We start from the raw sequence: 19,809 nt of genomic DNA on the forward strand, positions 1-19,809 counted from the left end.
AAATGCATATATAAGGCCTGTGAGGAACCTGGCAACTGTAGAGTGGATGTAAGGATGATGAGATGATGTTGCTGCTGAATGGGAGAGACAGGGTTTGAGGGTAGGAAGGAAATGAAGCTGAATGTGGTGCCCCACGTTAATAATCTCCAAGACTGAGTGGCCTGAGATAATTTGCTTCCAAGCCTTCCAAAAATAAAAAGGAGATTGCCAAAAGGGATTGCAGGGGAGTGGGAAGGAAGGGTATTCTCCAAGGGCTCAGCGTTCAGTTTTCAACAAGGACAAACTGCTGCCATGAGGTGGATGTGGGGTGTGTAGTAGCGGAGAGCCTTCTATGTTGGAACTTCTGCTTCTTCGATATGTTGTCCACATGGATTCCATAATCCACCTTCCTTCCCCACAATTACGGAGTTCTGTATTACCAGGATTCTGTATTGGCAAAGGAACTGAGACAGTTGAGCCAGCTCCACACTTTATGCCTTAGGGTGAGGAGGCATGAGGGCATCCAGGGTATAGGAATGGCCCTAATGCACACTGCTTGCCAAAAGAATCCAATCACTGGACACGTGCATACAGAGTGGGATCCATGTGGACAACATGTCTTGAAGAACCACAGTCACTGTAAGATAAGTAACTTGTCTGAAGATATCATTTGCCTTGATTCCTTCTCACCTTGCAATTGTCATGGCTGGGGTAAATGGGAGTAATATTTTTAGTGACACCTTCCCTCCTCCCCCAGATGAAACTGTCATATTTTTTGGGCATCGGTTACATATATAATTTCAGGAGCTGTCCACTTTCTGCTCAATAAATTGGGGAGCTCTCTACTTTCCAGTCATCAAGGAACTGAAATGGGTTGTTCTAAAGGGCACTGGCAGTTGGTTTCAGAATGAAACTGGCTTGACTTCTGCTGCACAGGGCCAAAAAAATCTTTGAAAGCTACGTGAATTTCAGGCACTCCTTACCAAAGGGTAGGAATCCAGTCAAATGATACATTTAGAGAAGTGGAACTGCAGTAAAGTAATTCCTTACTTTCAGTCACAAGTTAGCAGGAGTGTTGTTATAAAATGTATCATGTAGCTAGGAAGCGTGAAACTAGGTCCTAGCAGCTCTGTTTCTCTGAATCCCCAAAGATCTCCATATTATAACTTTTGCTATGGTCTAACTCGGGGGTGGGCAAACTACGGCCTGGGGGCTGCATTCAGTCCTTCAGACATTTTAATGTGGCTCTTGAGCTCCTGCCAGGGAGCAGAGTCCGGGGCCTGCCCCGCTCCACCCGGCTCCTGGAAGCAGGGGCATGTGTGTTCTCCGGCTCCTAAGCGTAGGGACAGCCAGGGGCTCTGCAAGCTGCCCCCCACCCCAAGTGCTGCCCCCATAGCTCCCATTGGCTGGGTACCATGGCCCCTGGGAGCTGCGGAGGCGGCACCTATGGACAGAACAGCGCGCTGAGCCGCCTGGCTGCGCCTCGGGGCGGGGCGGGGGACATGCCGCTGCTTCCAAGAGCTGCTTGAAGTAAGCGCCACTCGGAGCCTGCACCCCTGACCCCCTTACACGCCCCAAGCCCCTGCCACAGCCCTGATCCCCCTGTTGCCCTCCACACCCCTCGGTTCCAGCCCAGAGCACCCTCCTACAACTCCAACACCTCATCTCCAGCCCCACCCCAGAGCCAACACCCCCAGCCAGAGCCCTCACCCCCTCACGCATCCCAACCCCCCATTTTGTGAGCATTTATGGTCTGCCATACAATTTCCATACCCAGATGTGGCCCTCCAGCAAAAAAGTTTGCCCACTCCTGGTCTAACTTGTGCTTTTTACTATCAATCTTGTGCTGTTGAATGGACCAAGAGTTTCTGAGTAAGAGAATATATATTCCATTTTTAGAAACAAGAAGAAAATGTATTTCCCTCTCCAAAAACAAGTGCTGTATGTCTGGAAGATTGTCCAGTAAACTCAAATTACAAGTAAACTTTCTTTATATATGAATGTTATGTACGTTTGTCCACGAATTTACTGCTAGTGAAAGTTATCACAAAAACGTACTAATTAAATAAAACCAAACTGTGAATTTAGGAAAGCAAAATTTAAAAAGAAGTCAAACTAGCTCGAATGTATGCTTTTTTTCCTAATTGGTTTTGATATTTTAAAAATGTGTTCTCTTCTGATCTTTTTTTTGTAACAGATTTTATCCTCTAAAAGTGATTCCCATTCGAAACATTTGCTGCAGCGGGCACCAGAATATTGCCCAGAGTCAATGGTAAGCCTTGACTGGTTTTGGTAAAACTGCTGAATCAGCATCGACAAACCTACGCATTCAAAAGCCATGAGTGAGGTCTCAAAAATCATGAGATTTGGCTTAAAAATTGAAATTTAAATATAATAAATTTTGGGTTCATTTTATTTGGCTTTTGGTTTTGATCCTGTGGGGTTTGTTTTCAAGCTTTTCCTCCTGAAGCGTGAGGACTAGAAAACTTTTTAAATGAAAGCTGAGATTCTCATTTAATCACTTGACTCTAGGAGCTAGGTTTTTAAGAAAAGACCAAATATTGCAAGACTTATGACGCAATCAGAGAGTTGACAATCTTGCTAAATGTCCTGGGTTCATGGAAGTTACAAGAGATAGTGTAGGTTAAGATCTGCCTTATGTTGAGAGTAAATTTGTGTATAGTGGGCCAGATTGCCTGGTGCAATGTGGCTGCTATTACTCTCCTTGGAATTGTTGGCAGCCGGCATCATTAGAGCAGCCTTCAGGTTATTTTAATTTTCACCAGGGGACAAGCCTGGTACGCATCCTGTCCAGCACTGGGGTAGTGCAAAAGAAAACTCTGTAGCCGTTATAACTACTCCTAGGTCATAGCTGAAAAGCTGGAACAATCTTTTTATTGGTTAAGTAAAATTATGTATATCTGAATGAGCTATCTAAAAGTTCTCCAGTTAATTACTAGAAAATTATAGAGTGGATTGTATCATACTGCTTGTTCAGTTACTTATTATTTCTATAGTAATGTAATATTCAGCTAGATTAATCCAAAAGCCTTCTGCCTTGGAAAAACAGCAACAATTTTGCTTGAAAATTCGAATACAAAATTCTAGTTTTCTTACTTTACTGATCAGTTTTTATTACTTTATATAGTGTTAGCAGTGTGCTAGGTTCTTGATAGACTGGTAAAGACCAAGTCCTTGCCCAGAAGAGTTTACTGTCTAAATGTACAGTGTATATGCCTAGTTATTGTTTAGTTCTAATGCTCCATGAACCACTTCGTTACAGTGCTCCCCCTCATGGACTGCCTCCACTCCCAATCCACAAAGGCATGATTTTAAATGTTTTGTTTCTGTGGATCATCAGTTTAAGTCTTTCAGATCAGTAGTGGTCCACAACCACTGTTTGAAAACTGATGGTGTAAGTCAGAGGTGGGCAGCCTGTGGGCCAAACCCGGCCCATCAGGGTAATCCATTGCCGAGCTAAGAGACAGTTCTACGTTGACCGTCCATAGGCATGGCCGCCCGGAGCTCCCAGAAGCTGCAGTTCGCCGTTACCAGCCAGATTGCAAGTTGGCGATAGCATTTGTGTTGATACTTTGCTTTTTATTTTAAATTTTGTTATGTTACAGAGTTAATGCTTCTCAGAGTTGGCAACTAGGGTTTATTGATGTCATGGAAGAAAATGTTTTCAAGGGTGCTATAGAGTCCAGGATGGCGAGTTTCTATGTGTAGGGGAGAACTGAATGAAAAAAGGGATGGTCTAGCAATTTTTGGGGGTGAATGTGGGGGAAAGTACTGAATGGAATATACTTTTATGAACTAGTAATAGTTTAAAAGTGTGATTGCGCTCCCCAATCATGTATTTCATATCTTTAATAGTGCTTTGATAAAGAGAAAGCAATCTAGGTATCTTTCTGTTTAAAAAGTCTAACAGTTTTAGTTTAACTCTATGCTTATTATTTTCAGACATTGCCTCCCCCACCCCTTTTTTATTTGCTGTCAAATTTACATGGGTACTCTGTTAATAACATTAGACAAAAGACATACAAAATGTGTTCCGGTATAACCTTCTGCTTGCTGGAACATGAATATATGAAATTTACTCTCCAAATCTCTCAGATGGTGGGGTAGAGGAGGCATTCTGGCAACTCTTTAGAGATATGGAATGCAGACACTGGCAGACTGGGAGGCCGCTTGGAATAACTTAGAGAATTGGGTTCAATGCAGTAGTCACAAACAGTGCAGTAATCACAATTAACTCCGTTAACTTTTAGGCAGGGGTGAAAGTAACTTAAAGGACTTGTTGGTACTCCAGAGTCCTGCGGAGGGGGAGGGGCCTCAACTGGAAGAGGTGTGGCCTCTATTGGAAGAGGTGGAGCCTTTAAATCCCAGGGCTTTTAAATCAGGATTTAAAGGGCTCGGGGATTCAGCTGAAGCTAGGGCTGGGCCCTTTAAATCACCCTCAGAGCTACCAGCTGCAGAGGCAGCTGGGAGCCCTGGGGTTTGGGCAGGGGTAAAAGTAATTTACATTTCTTACCCATATGGTCCAATCACAAGCAACCCACCTCTCCTACGTACTTCATGGATCCCTCCCATTGCATGACATAGATAGAGAAAATAAAGCTACTATTACTACTACCAGTACTGTCTGTAATAAAACTTTCTAGAAGTGAAAACTCACTGTCACATTTTTCTCCATGTCTTCCCTCCTCCTCCAGCCAGGCTGCAGACACTAGGCTCCGTGCTTTCTCCCTGCCTGGCACTGAGCAGCTACCCTCTAGCTTGCAGCAGGGAGACTGGCTGAGGGAGGGAGAAGCCTGCCTCCTGCATAAGAACAGTTTAAACTCAGCTGTTCCCTGTGCAGTTCAGTAACATTTCAAAGAGGATCTACAAACAGTTTGGACATCACAACCATGATCCTCTGCTGGGGAGGGAATGGGATAGATTTGAACTTGGAAATGGTTCCTGATTTTTATTGTGTTTTTTGTTTATAGGAGATCCTCTCATCCCGGGGGCAGAAAAGAACTGCCCTTGCCATGGTCACACACACCCTCCCCCCGCCCCCCAAAACAACAACTGGGAGTAAAATTAACAAGGATGCCAGAAACAGCTTCTAACCCTGGGGGCTGAACTGCGCAGGGAACAGCTGAGCTTAAACTGTTCTTATGCAGGCTGCAGCAGCAGCAGGCATCTCAGCTAGTGTCCTGCAAGCTAGAGCCTAGAGGAGAACCCCTGCTGGGCGGGGGGGGGGAAGGAATGCAGAGCCTGTCTGCAGCCTGGCTAGAGGAGGGGGAGGAAGAGACGAGAAACCAATGTGACAGTGAGTTTTCTCCTTCCACCTGCTTTTATTAGCTCTGGATTTAAGCTGTGCAGCCAAATGCTTGTATTTGTTGTATATATTAGTATTGGAGACTTCCCTCATCCCGGGGGCAGACAAGGACTGCCCCGCCATGGTCAAACATACCCTCCCCCCTCCCCCCTGCTACTGTGAGTGAAATTAACAAGGATGCCAGAAACCACTCCTAACCTGGAGGGCTGAACCACTCAAGGAACAGCTGAGTTTAAACTATTCTTATGCAGGGAGCAGGCTTCTCCCCCCCTCAACCAGTCTCCTTTTCTTACCGGTTCTCCGTACTGGCCCGTACCTGTTTACTTTCACCTCTGCTTTTAGGGAAAGAAAGGGAAGTACCTTTCATCAGTCCTCTGGTGACTAGTAGCAGTGCCAGAAGCCAGCTTTTTCCTCTAATGGCAGCAGTATCTCCTTTTAATGGCTTCTAGTTTGCTTTGATTTAGAGAGGGAGGCTGATGGAGGAGGAGGGCCAGTAGAGGGAATTGATATTGACTGTTAGCAAGGTGATAAGTGTTTTTTATATACCTATGTAAGTACTGTATTAAAAAAGAAATATCACAAGGAGTTTGTTCCTGCCAGGACTGGCTATGTTTCACTGCTGATGAGTAGTACTTTTACATCTCTTTTGAGAGGCACATGTTCAGCATTCCTTCACTTGTAGGCACTTACATTTTTATCTCTTCATTGTTTATCCCAGCACCCTGACCTGCTAGCATATACACCTCTGCTTCTATGGAATCTTCCTTTGGTGCCATAATACTCAGTTGATATGATATATTATAGAAATGGTCGATTTTTTTTTTCTAGTGCCTGCTTAAAAAGCACTAAATGCAGTGACTCTGTGCTAATGCTAACAAAATAATTTAAGGGTAACCAGCTCTTCCTCTGAATGTGATCCAAGCCCAGATCAGACAATGAAATAATTGGGGATATCACTGAGGTAGATAAAGTTCCCATACCTACCCGCTAGTGGATCTTGAGACAAGAGACCTTTAAAATCTCACATATCCAAGACTGAATATTGCTCATTTTGCATTTTGGACCTCAGCACAGTTTCACTAAGATGGTTATGGCTGCCTGTGGTTGGAGAGAAAACTAAGCTAAAACATAAAGTGGAGACTGAAGTATTGTGGTTAAGCTGCATAGTATTTCAGAAAGTCAAAAAATTGAAAGCTATGGGAATTTCCACATACTATGTACTACAAGCTCAAGGGCTCAGATTTGGAGTCTTCTGAACAGGGTTTCTTTAAACAAAACATGGTTATATTACAGTTCACTAAATGGGACAATTAAGTACATAATGGATCCAACTGTTTATTTGGACCCTTAACCTCAGTACCATTCTTTTGGATAAATACATGTATCCCCTAACTATGACTGTACTGGACTAGACAAATTGACAGGAGTGCCTCCCTGGGTGCTCTGTCCATACCAGTCAACTCCAAGGTTTCCGATTCAGACTCCTTCGAGAGCTACAATCTTGGTTCCACATTAAAGCAGGGATGTTTCCACAGATCCAAGGCATTCAGATCCTTTACCAATGAATCCAGTACTAAGAGTTAGTCCCTACACTGATCCATGGCATCTTTATATACCAAGGCAGATAATGCATGTTCTCAAATCCATATTTTGGATTTCAGGGCCTGGAACCTACAGGCAACTCCTGTCTAGATGAAAATGGTGGTGTAGCCTCAACTCCCTCACCATCTGAGGATACTATTCAATTCAAAGAGTTAGCAGAAGGTTTCTACTTCAAAATTACCTTCTGTTTCACTGGAGGAAACTCATCCTCTTTCTGACATCCTGGGGAATACCTCTACAAAGTTTCTCTGCTTCTTCTGAAGGGTTTCTCCCAACCAAATGCTAAAAAAAAAAAAAAAGCAGGTAAGGTATCAGATCCTGTATGAAGGGTTTTCTTGTTTCCATGTACATCTTTCCCCTGATTCTCTGTTGGTGGCTGCAGTGATGTAGCAATCAGGAATGGAATATTTATATTCTCCTCCCAATGACAGAGATGGGGGGGAGGGAAATAGATTGATTCAGGGGGGAAAATATTCTCTTCATCTTCTTTAAACCAGAGGGTCGCTAACTACCTAGCTGTCATGGCGAGCAGTTTCACCTGTGGGACAAGATTTCAATCTTTACCAAGAATCTTCCTGATGAGTGCTGCAGACTGACTTATGCCCTTATTAAGAAGGGCCAGTATGTTGCTACGCATGTGCTGTGTGTCTCCTTTGTCTCTGGTGCATATTCAAGATCAATAGCTGCAGTGATATGCTGCTCCTCTCTTCCTCACGAAACAAAGCTGAAGATTGAAGACCTTCTATTTGAAGTTGATGGACTTTTTAATTGTAAAATGGATCTAGTATTAGAGAAAATGAGACAAGATTAACTGATGCATCTCTGGGTCTATTGCAGCTTTCAAGAGAATAATTCCCATGCCTGCCTTTGATCTCTAAAGACAATATTATCCAAATTATGTTAACAGAGGCAGGCAATGCTATCAGCAGCAATATAAAAGATGTCCCTGTAAATCCAAGAAGAGAGAAAAGAATTCATCCTCCACTACTACTTTACCTTCAGGTAATCCTCTTGTGATCAGTGTTGGTTGGCCCACCAAGCCTCTATGGGGTGGTGGGGAGCTACTGCCTCACTGGCTGTCCTGCCATTGGGTCCTGCCACTGGGTCAGCAGGGATCCTTCTGCAACACGCTGACCAAATAGACTCACGGCACTGTGCAGTTCTGTTCCTGGGCTCCTTCCTACCCGGTCCCTTGAGCGAGTCCCTCCGGTCCTTCTAGCTCGTCTGGGTATTCAGCTGCTGGCAGCTCCAGCTCCCCCTCTACCTCTGGGTACTCGGTGGCAGGCAGCCCCTGTCCTTCCTCCAGGTCAGGTTTCTCCTGGTCCAGGGCCTCCCCTGGCCCAGCAGCAGGGTCTGAGGGGAGCAGCCAGCGGTCTGCGTCTGTCTCCCTCCCTGGTGCTGCCCTGACTGGACCAAGGGCCCCGCCCTTTGTACTTCCTGTTCATCCCTCCCATTCCAGGGGGTGGAGTAAGCTTGGTCTGGCCTCGCACCCTTAGGCTGAGAGAGTGGCTCTTTACCCTCAGGTTCGGAGGGAAGCCACCCTGGCTCCCTACACCTCAGGTGTGACATGAAGTTTGAGAGCAGAAAATCGTCCTTGAATTCTGTTCCCCTAATATTTGGAGACTGTTTATACCATTTTTTCCTCTCCATGGATCACCACCTTGTAGTGGTGGAGAGGCTTGCATGTTTCAGTGACCCCAAGAGTGATGCTGCCTGGAGTCATGTACTCCCTTAGGGCTACCCATGGCAGAACAGTCCATGGTGAGGTTCCAGACAAAGTGTGATCCAAGAAGTCCCTAACAGCAGAGCAGATGGAGGATAACTGCACAGTGGAGGTGAAACTGTTGTGTAATGTTACAACGTCTGTGAAGGTGGATGAAGGCTGCAGCAAATAGATGATCTCCATTTGTCATGGTGCCCATGCCATTGGTTTCAAGTTCTCTATCTGCCAAGGATAGTGTGGTGACTGTTGTGCACCAGTCCCCCACTTTAAAAGAAGTCCCACACAGGCATCTTCCAGTTTTGGGGAAAAATAACATTGTACAAGTCAAAAGTCTGGTGGTGATCGGTGAGTCATGACGGGAACAGGATAGTGAAATCCGGAAGTTCCTAGTTACAGACTGACACACAGGCAGTGGGTGTGTGATACAGTCGTCTTGCTCGAGGATTGAGGTGGGTCGAGCATCTCGGCAGCTGCACTCACGACTGAAACATCTGTTCTCATTGCAATAGAACTTGTGGTTCAAGGATTGTCCTTATTAGCCACCTGAGGACCCATAACTCCCATGGAAGATGATCATACTCGGTAACGAGTGATCGCCCATCGTCATCATACCATTTTTACAGCAAGTGGCAAAAGATGGGTCTTGGATGGTATAAAAGACAAATATACTTATCCAGTACAAAATAGATTCTTGTAACATACATGGAAAGGATTAAGGGTGAGAGCTTAAAGGATAAAGTAATAGGAATTTTTGGGAAAAGTTTAGAAACCATCTTGAGTTGAGGATATATGTTAGGTTTCAGTCTGCACTTTTAATGCTAGAATCCTTCTCTCTTCCTCACCCACCAAAAAACCCCCAAACAAACCAAAAACAGGCTGGGCAGCCATGTCTAACAATTTCTAACTTTCAACGACTTGACTTTGCAGGTTAAATATCTTCCTTTTAATGTTACTCGACGTAATTCCTTTAGGTGGGGTGTGTGTGTGTGTGTGTGTGTGTGTGTTTAAAAAAAAAAGGAAAGAAGTAAAACAAATAACTTTATGTACAACTGTAACCCCTATGATACATCATCTTGGTTTGAATTCTGAACCTTTTAGCACTATGACCCTTTCAGCCCATTTTTTCCAAGTGGTAGTACTGTTTGCTGTATTTCCACAGCTGGATATATGCAGAGGGTAACTTGAAGAAGAAAGGGAAGTTACTTACAGTAACTGTTTGACAGAGTTGTCTACTACATGCACGCACTTACATCTTCCAGGATATAGAAACACCCATAGCTTTCAGTTTTTTGCCATTTTCTAAAGTATGTTCTGCACCTGCAAAAAACAAACAAACCCCAAACCCCCCACTTTTAATTAAAATACACTAGAGAAAGGAGTCCTTTTAGGTCACATCATCCTTTTCTTGACAGTAAAAACCAGATGACATTTGTCTCTGATTTTTTGTGTTTTTTGAGAAGGAGGCAGAGTTCTTCCATAAGATCAATTATCTTACAGAGGTATTGACACTATTTTGTATTGGTGCAAAATCTATTATATTTAAAAGCTTTTAATCTATCATAAATAAAGACTTCTGTTTAATTGCATTTTATTTTTCAGGGAGAAGTTTGGGGTTGTATAAATTCTTCTTTGCCAGGTAAGAACTATTAGAATATTCTAATTTATATTTTTCCTTTGCTGATAAAAGGCTTAATTCAACAACAAATTGTCTAGTTTCCATATTGTACATGTTTCAAAATAATTTTGCTTTGATAAGGCTTCCATGTAAGCCAGAAATGTTTTTGTTTGCTTGTTTCATTTACCCCAAATCGTGGTGCTTTGACTCTTTGTCAAAATTGGAAAGCAAATACATTTTTTTCCTTATCATATTTTCTCATGTAGAAAATACATTAAATGTATAATTTGTATTACATTGATGTTTACTCAAATATCTCTTATCCATTTCTTGCCTACGTGGGAGAAAAAGGTCAAGGGTTGGGGATTCGTTCTTAAAAGTATTGAATGCCGTGAGTCAGCACTCCTTTGCCTTTTTAAAAGATTCTAGATGTCCTGTGATTGCCTATTTTCCCCCAAAATACTGTCCCCTTCTAGACCTTAACTTCTAATTTTTTAATTAAAAATGTATACCACTCTTATTCAGTCTAGAATATGGGGGTGGGATTCATGATGTCGTACTGAGATTCAGTAGTAGCTGTTTCATTAAAGATAGTTTGGTGCTGTAAATCCCATCTTGTCTCTCCTAAATTATCTAATTTTCCTCTGCCTTGTCACAGGATAGTCACAGTAACCCTTTCCTCTTGCTTTTGGACAAAGAAAGTTGGAGTAAAATTAGCATACCGTAGCTGAAAAGGTGGAAAAACAGGAAAAAAAAGACAGTTAATTGTTCTTCTTACAGGCTGCTCAACCTGCCACCAGTGAGCCTACCTGCTTTTCTTGTTCTCAGGAGTCAAACTATCAATTCCAGTAGTTTCATAGGGTCTGAGGAATCTTGTAGGTTCTAGTCCTTGTTCTTCCACTAATTTATTATGTAATCTTGCTTATGCTACTTTGGCCCACATTTTTAATGGTATTTAAACTTAATGGTGCTCAGCATTGCAATGCCTGTTTCATTTTCAAAAGCGATTTAGGCACTTAGCCTAATTAGTTCCTCTACCACTTTTGAAAATGAGACTTAAGCTCTTAAATCAATTAGGTGTGGCAATGCTCAGTGCTGCAATGCCTAAATCCCTTTAAAAATCTGGGCGTTCGTCTGTGTCAGTTTTCTAGTTTGTAAAATGGAGATCTTGTGAGACTATTTTGTAACTAATGCTTGGGAGGCAGTGCTGTCTAGTGGTTAGAACATGAGTAGCTGTCAGGAGATCTGGTTTTAGGCCCAGTACAGCCACTGGCACATTGTAACCCTGTATAAGTAACTTAACTTCTCTGTGCTTCAGTTCATTCCATCTTTGACATGAGGATAACAACACTCACTTTTGCAAAGTGCCTTGAAATCTTTGGATGAAATAGGAATATTTCGTATTTTCTCCAGAGACTGTGGCTAATGTTTCAACTGGAGATAATATCAAATCTCTCTTTCTAGAAAACCAACTTGTGCAGGGTGGACTGCAGATATTAGTCTCCCTGCTTAAGAGGGCTTGTTTGAATGCATACTGTTAGAACACAGGTCTGTAAAGAAAGTGCTGCTGCTTTTTGGAGACTCCGAGGATAGAAACTGGTGGTGAGCAGCTGCTCTTTAATTGTTTGCCTTGATTTTCTGAAGTAATGTGAGGCCTCTGGGGTGTTTCTGGGGTAGAATTCTAGTCTCCTCTTCTCCTAGGAGCAGAGAAATCTTTCTTTTGAGGCCGAACATATCATAGATGGTCTGTGTCACAGTATAATCTTATCAGGGGAGTGAAGTCTTCTTTCTGTAGTATCCAGAACCTGGTGTCTAGATGGAGGACATCCTGCCACATTAGACAGTTTGGTACTGTTCTCATATGACAGACTTTTTGCAGTTGCTTTTAAGGATGTGCAGGTGACCCAGTTACCGTAGAGAGTCCATGATACGATGGTTCAATCCCCCCACCCTCAGTTTTCCCTCTCCATAACAAGGTGATGGACAAAATAAATACCATAGTAGTTTCTTCCTGTGGTCTGAGAGGGAGGGCCTAGGTTACAGATGTGGTATGCAGTCTATGGTTACTTTCATTTCCCCCACATATCCTTTCCCAATAAGGGTAGGTGGAGAATGTCTTTCAGTCTTATCTTAAAATGCTGGCATTGACAGCATAATAAGAGTTAACCTTGTAAGTTTCCCCTTCTGGGAGTGGCGTGGGGCTGGGGCAGGCAGGGAGCCTGCCTTAGCCCCACTGAGCACCCAACCGGGAGCCTCCCGAGGTAAGTGCTGCTTGGCGGGAGCCTGCATCCCAGCCCTGAGCCCCCTCCCGGAGCCAGCGCCCCATGCCCTCTCCTAAACCCTAACACTTTGCCCCGGCCTGGAGCCCCCTCCTGCACCCAAACTCCCTCCCAGAGCTTACACCTTTCATCCCCTCCTGCATCCCACCCCCTGGCCTAGGCTGAGCTCGGAGCCAGCCCCCTCCCACACTCCAAACCCCTCGTCTCTAGCCCAGAGCCCTCACCCCCTCCCAAACCCCTACCTCCTGCCCCAGCCCGGTGAAAGTGAGTGAGAGTGGGGGAGAGTGAGTGACGGAGAGAAGGGAGGATGGAGCGAGTGGGGCGGGGCTTTGGGGAAGGGGCAGGGTAGATCCTGGGTCGCACTTAAATTCAGAAGGTGATCTTGTGCGTAAAAAGGTTGGAGACCGTTGCTGTTCAGGCTCCTTTTACCAAAAGGTTCCTCAGTTCCTAATAAACCGAAGTCTCTTTTCCCAACACCATTGTTTCATCCATTCATTGAGACCCTGCACCCCTGCTTGTCTAAATGGCCCTGCACATGGAACTGGAAGCATTTCAAAGAATGCTACGATGGAGGTCCTGGACTTTAATCTCTTACCTATCAGCTCTATTTTGGCCTCCAGGACCTGTCTCCTACCTCTCTCTATGTAATTGGTTCCTACATCTACCATGACCACCTGCCCCTCCCCAGCACTGTACAAAAGTCTGTCTATATGTCTTCTGAGGCTCCCAACCTTCCCACCCAGAAAGCAATTCACCATGTGGTTCTCTCAGTCATCACTAACCCAACTATCTATATTTCTAATAATCAAATCCCCCATTACTATTAGCTGTCTCTTTCTAGTAACTGGGGTCCCCGCCCCTGGAGGGGTAGCATCAGTGTGAGATGATACCATGACATCATCTGGAAGGGATCATTTTCCTCTGCTCCGGCTTTATGTTCTCTTTCCCTGAGACTTTCATTCTCACCAACAGCACAAAGGTTGTCGGACTGGGAGCAGGACTGCTCTACTGTGTCCCTGGAAGTCTTGTCTCCCTTAGCTCCCCCAGTTCAGTCTCAAGAGCCCGTATTCAGTCTCTGAGGGCCATGAGATGTTTGCACTGAATGAACACACATGCCACCTGCCTGCAAGGCAAGTAATCATACATACTGCCTTCCGTGCAATAAACTGGATAGCCCCCAGTTTGCTGCTGGGATGCTGCCTGCATTATTTTTACTCTTCTGTTTTTTTTGGGGGGGGGGGAAGGGGGTGATTTGTTTGTTAGCTGTATCTCCCTCTCACACACCCTTTCTAAACACCTCTGTTTGCTGCTCCTGTTCACTAGCTCTTCTGATACTCAAACTCTCATATATATTTTCAAAAGCACCTAAGTCCCATTGACTCTCATCTATATGCTCAATGTTCCTGAGAGCATTCTACATGATCAATGTTCATGAAATCCCTAGGGAAGCCCCTTGAGATAAAATCCTGGATCTATTACTTCAAGTAACAGGGATTCAAGTGGCAGTGAAGTAACTATCTTCATTATCAATGTTTTATCTATCAGAGTAGCCTTTTTAATCGCCATCACTTGTCCAGATGGATTGTCTGAAGTAGTTTCATTGTATGTGTAATCATAATACAGTAATTCCTCTCACTGATAAAAATGGTCCTTTGGTCTTTAGGAAAGTAACTAAAAAGTACAAATGCAAAACAAGATAAAATCAGGTATTTAAATTGCTTTGACTTAAATCAATCCACTCTGCTTGTTAACTGCCTTTTAACGTGTTATAGCAGCAAGAAACAAGAAAGAGAGCTCCCGCACCATCTAACTGGTCAGCTATCTGTGGACCACTGGTCCAGAGACCATAGTTTAGGAACCATTTATGTAATGTGTGTTCTTTTATACTACACCAGGCCTGCACATGTTAGCTCGGGGGAGGGACTGGGCTGACCCCCTTCGGTTGGTCCCAGGGCGGCCTCCGTAGTGATCGGGGCGGGGGTGGGGATTGAACTGTTTGTGGGCAGCCAGGAAATCCACAGAGGAGACGTGTGTGTTGCACCTGCCGTGCCCCGACTGCTGCCCCTTCCCTGGTCCAGGGACCTTCCTTGGCCCCTATCACACTGCCCCCACCCCGGGCTCCCTGCAGCCCCTGTGTTTATGTGTTGGATAGTCACATCCAATCCCTTCACACTGTCCCCCTTTCTCCTCCCCTTAGTTCATAGCCCCAGAAAATCCCTTCAAACTGTTTCCCTTTTCCGCTTCCCTTATTTCATGGGGGGGATGATGAGCTGGGTGGGCAGTAGCGGCGAGGCTTTATACTTGGGGGAGGGGGGGTGAGGAGGTGAGCAGCGAGTCGGTGGCTGGAGGGGGGCATCCATTTTCAGTATTTTAATTTTTGGTACTGCTGTGTGCAGTAATGACCCCTGGGGGGTTGAAGAGGGGTGTGATGGGGATGGGGGTGGGTCCTATTTTACTGCTGTGATCTGGTCACCCTATGTGCGCCATTTCTTTCCCCCTCTACAGGCTTCCACACACCATCAGTGTCTTGCTAGTGTGCCATGCGCCGTGAGATAGCTCTTCTCTTTGTGTGTGACACTGTTTCCTTTGTGTGTGAATTTATTCAACAAAATCTTGAGCTTCGTAATGGATACCATGAGTGAAAAGAAAAAGAGAAAAATAGAGCACAGAGTTTTCAACACTGAATGGACGAATAAATACTTACGTACTGTTTCCAAAGACAAAATACTGTGCCTCGAGTGTCACGAAACGTTAGCCATTCCGAAAGAATACAACCTTCGGCAGCACTTTGAAACTAAACATCCCAATCTCACCAAATGAACAAATAATTAAAGCAGCCAGTTTAGTGAAAAACCTTAGTGGAGAACAGCACATTTTCAAGAAAGTGAGCACTGAGAATGATACAGTTACTAAATTTCTAAGGAAATTGCTGCTGCTGGGAAATTCTTCACAGAAGGTGAGTTTTTAAAAAAGTACATGTTGATTGCTGTATCTGAGTTATGTCCAGAAAAGAGGGGAATATTTGAGAATGTCAGTCTATCACGCATGACTGTACAGAGAAGAATAGCTGACATTTCTACCAATCTAAGTGATCAGTTAAAGCAGAAAGTCAGTGAATTCCGCTTTTACTCCCTAGCTGTGGATGAAAGCACCAATTTTAAAAGACACCACCCAACTTCTTATTTTTATTAGAGGCATTGATAAAAACTTTGAAATTACTGAAGAACTTGTTGGCATGTGCTCCATGACGGGTCGCACAACTGGAAAAGAAATCTCCAGTGAAGTGACAAAGTGCATGAATGATAAGTTGGATAAGATTTCACAAACTTGGTGGCCATTTGTACTGATGGTGCTCCAGCTATGTGCGGAAAAAATGTTGGAGCAGTTACTCTTCTTGAAGAATTTATCAGGAGACAAATAAACAAACATCACTGCATCAGCAGGTTTTGTGTAGCAAAACATTAAAATTTGAGCATGTAATGTCAGTGGTAGTTTCCATTTTAAACTGCATCTGTTCTAGAAGACTAAAACATAGGACATTTCGAGCCTTTCTTGAAGGGGTAGATGCTGAATGCAGTGACTTAATCTACCATACGGAAGTGAGGTGGTTGAGTCGAGGAAGAGAGCTCCAGTGTTTCATTGCTTTGAAAGAGGAGGTAGCAAAATTCCTAGAAAATGGGCCAATAAAATTCCCAGAGCTTGAAAATGAGTCCTGGAATCAAGATCTCTTTTTTTCTTTTGTGATATTACAGCACACCTGAATGATCTCAACATTCAACTTCAGGGAAAAAATCAACTTATTTCAAATGTGTGCAGCAGTGAAAGCTTTCAAAATGAAATTGAAACTTTTCAGAAGTCAGATGTCAAAAGGTGAAATGTGTCACTTTCCCACTTGTGCACAGCGTATTCCCTCAGCACAAATATACCGAGTTAGGAGAAAAATATGCCAAGCACATCAATCTTTTGATTGAAGAATTTGACAGAAGACTTCCTTTGTCTAAAGAAGATGTCCAGTTGAAGCTGATTGAAGATCCCTTTTCTGTAGATCCAGAGGAAGTGCTACTAAATTTGCAGTTGGAGGTTATTGAACTTCAGTGTTCGGTATTTTACTGAAATAAGCACAGAGAAAGCAGCCTGCGGGATTTCTATAAAAGTCTGGACGATGAAAAATACAAGAATGGTATCGAAGTTGCACTGAAAACGTTCAGCATTTTTGGAAGCACTTACATATGTGAACAGACATTTTCCATCGTGAACGTGAATAAAAACAAGCAACGTTCTTCTCTGACTGACCATTTGGAAGACATTTTGAAAATATCCACTTCAAATATGACCCCCGAGTACGACAAGCTTGTTTCCGAAAAGAGATGTAATATCTCTCATTAAATTTGTAAGGTAATTATGAAAAGTACAAACGTTTTCTTTCAAGGGAATAGGTTTTTCATTTTTCCATGATTCATAAAAAATTTAAAAAATTGTTTGCTTTAATTGAAAAATTCTTAATAAAGTATCACCCCTCCCTCCCAAAACCTTCCTTTTCGGCTCTCAGCTGTTTCGGCGGCTCAGCACTGGGGAAGGAGAGGTTGTTTCCGCAGGGCAGGCGGTGTGGGGGAGGGGTTGTTTCTTCTTCGAGTGATTGCTCCTATGCATTCCAGTTAGGTGTGCACGTGCCGCGTGCACGGCTCATCGGAAGATTTTTACCCTAGCAACACTCGGCGGGTCGGCTGGGCGCCCCCTGGAGTGGCGCCGCTATAGCGCCGAATATATACCCCAGCCGACCCGTCCGCTCCTCAGTTCCTTCTTACCACCCGTGACGGTCGTTGGAAAAGTGGAGTGCTCCTTTGACCTCCACAGCCCTAGCATCTCTCAGATTTCTTCGTTGTAATTATTGTATATAGTTCTTAAAATAGTTAGATTAGTTTACTAGTTAGTTAGTTAGGGGAAATTGGGGAGCCTAGCCCTTCTTTTCCCGAATCGGTGCGGGCTCATGCCCAAGGCACCGGGATTCAAGCCCTGCTTGGACTGTCAACGGCCCATGCCGATAGGAGACCCTCACACCTCCTGCCTGCGGTGTTTGGGAGAGTCTCATCGTGCAGATAAGTGCCCTATTTGCAAGTCGTTTAAGCCGAGGACAAAGAAAGAGAGAGACTTTCGTTTAAAGCAGCTCTTGATGGAGTCGACACTTAGCCCTGCGGTGCCGACCTCAGCCGCTCCGCAGTCCTCTTCAGTACGGAGCGCCCCAGCGGTTCCTGGCCGGTCCGGTACTGAGACTGTGAAAACCCAACAACCGGCACCGGCGTCCCGGCACCGCTCCCTCTCTCCTGCGAGGAAGCGTAAGCCGGCGCAGACAGCCACCAAGGCATCTGCACCAGGTCCGCTGGCCCAACCTCCGGCACCGACTCCGCCGGCGCCCAAGACAGGCGCTGTACCGTCGACTCCGGCACCGCAAGAGCCGTTGAGTCCGGTACCGCCTTGCTCCCTGATACAAACCGTGGTCGAGCTGCCTCTCCCGTCGACTCCCGAAACTTTTTCGACGGCGAGAGAGCTGATAGCGCTCACCAAGCCACAGCGCATCCAGCCCCCGGCACCGCCGGTGCGGGCTGTGAAGTCAGTGGGTAAGCCGGCTATCATGCGGCCTCCTTCCCCTGACGGACGAGAGAGACGGTACTCCAGGTCCCGGTCCCGGTCCCAGAGACGCTCTCCATCACGCCAATCCAGATCTCGGCGCTGGTCGCAGTCCCGGTACCGCTCGCCATCGCGGTACCGGTCGCACTCCCGGAGACGATCCCGGTCCCGCTCTCCTGACCGGCGATATCGACGCAGATCCGGCTCTCGGTACCGCTCCCGGTACCGTTCATCCCGCAGCCGCTCCCACCACCGGGAATCGAGATCCAGGTCGACCTCCCGGCACCGGCATGGTCGATGGTCCCGATCTCGCTCCCGGCACCGTGACGACCGGTACCGTTCCCCGGTACCATCCAGGGACAGACCGGCAGCGTCGGTGGCGCAATCCCACAGTGTCTCCGCCCCGCCGTGGCCTTCGCGTCAGCCATCTGTCTCCTCGCAAGCGGACAGTGTAGCCGATCCCCGCGCTGATCCTCAAGGCCAGGACCAGGGTCCCCCCCAAGGGGGCTTCTGGACCCAATGGGGCTTCTGGACCCCATGGGCCTATCATGAGGCACAAGGGGTACCCCCCTCTCAGGGGCCCAGAACTTCCGTCCACACAGCGCCTGAGGCTACAGTCAGCAGACCTCCTCCCTCATCAGTGGTAGAGGACCCTCAGCCGCCTGTTGTTGCCGAGCATCCCCCAATCATGGAGGCTGCGCAGGACATTGACGAGCCACCACCGGACACCCTAGTCCTGGGCCTGTCATAGTCTTCCTCGCCAGATGAGGCGGTGGCGGGCGCGTCGTCTTCGGGCCCTCCCCCGATTGACCTCCGTGCCCACCAGGACTTGCTTCGACAGGTGGCACAGAACATTAACCTGCCCGTTGAGGAGGTGGCAGAGGATGATGACCCTGTGGTCCGCTTAATCGGGGCGGAGGCGCCTCTTCGGGTGGCTTTGCCTTTTATTCGCACCATCCAAAGAAACGCAGATACTATTTGGCAGTCACCGGCTTCCACCCCTCCCACGGCTCGGGGGGTGGAACGGAAGTACTCGGTTCCCTCCAGAGGCTATGAGTATCTGTACACACACCCAGCTCTGGACTCGCTGGTCGTGCAGTCCGTTAATGACCGTGAGCGCCATGGACAGCCAGCTCCGGCGCCAAAATCTAAAGGGGCCCGGCGCATGGATCTTTTGGGACGGAAAGTCTATTCAGCCGGTGGTCTCCAACTGAGGATCGCCAACCAGCAGGCTCTCCTCAGTAGATACACCCATGACACCTTGCGCTCTCTCTCTCAAAGTTCACTGAGCTGGTGCCGTCAGACTCCCGTCCTGAATTCAAGGCCCTTATTGAGGAGGGTAAAAAAGCCTCCCGATCGGCACTCCAAGCCTCTCTGGACTCCGCGGATTCAGGAGCCAGGACCTTGGCCTCTGGGGTAACCATGAGGAGGATTTCATGGCTGCAGGCCTCCACGTTACCACCGGAAGTCCAACACACTCTCCAGGACTTACCGTTTGACACCAAGGGTCTGTTTTCCGAGAAAACAGGCTCAAGGCTGCAGACCCTCAAAGATGGCCGGGTCACTATCCGCTCCCTGGGAATGCATACGCCAGTTACCCAGCGGAGATCCTTCAGGACACAACCATACCGCCCGTTCAACCAGACCAGGCCGTGCCACG

The 19,809-nt window shown here is 46.0% G+C and overlaps 1 protein-coding gene across 7 annotated transcripts in view; it reads left to right on the plus strand.

Annotated features, from left to right (window-relative positions):
- Positions 1-19,809, plus strand: part of RECK (reversion inducing cysteine rich protein with kazal motifs) — a 150,974-nt gene that overhangs the window by 36,114 nt on the left and 95,051 nt on the right. For 6 of the 7 annotated variants that reach the window (XM_039527833.1, XM_039527837.1, XM_039527829.1 and 3 more), the window contains 2 exons: positions 2,177-2,251; positions 10,230-10,266. In XM_039527833.1, coding sequence (XP_039383767.1) covers positions 2,177-2,251; positions 10,230-10,266 — 112 coding nt within the window. The remainder of the gene's footprint in view (positions 1-2,176; positions 2,252-10,229; positions 10,267-19,809) is intronic. The other variant, XM_039527832.1, reaches the window with a different exon arrangement.

This window comes from Mauremys reevesii, linkage group 2 (genome assembly GCF_016161935.1).
Source record: "Mauremys reevesii isolate NIE-2019 linkage group 2, ASM1616193v1, whole genome shotgun sequence".
Classification (NCBI taxonomy): domain Eukaryota; kingdom Metazoa; phylum Chordata; order Testudines; family Geoemydidae; genus Mauremys; species Mauremys reevesii.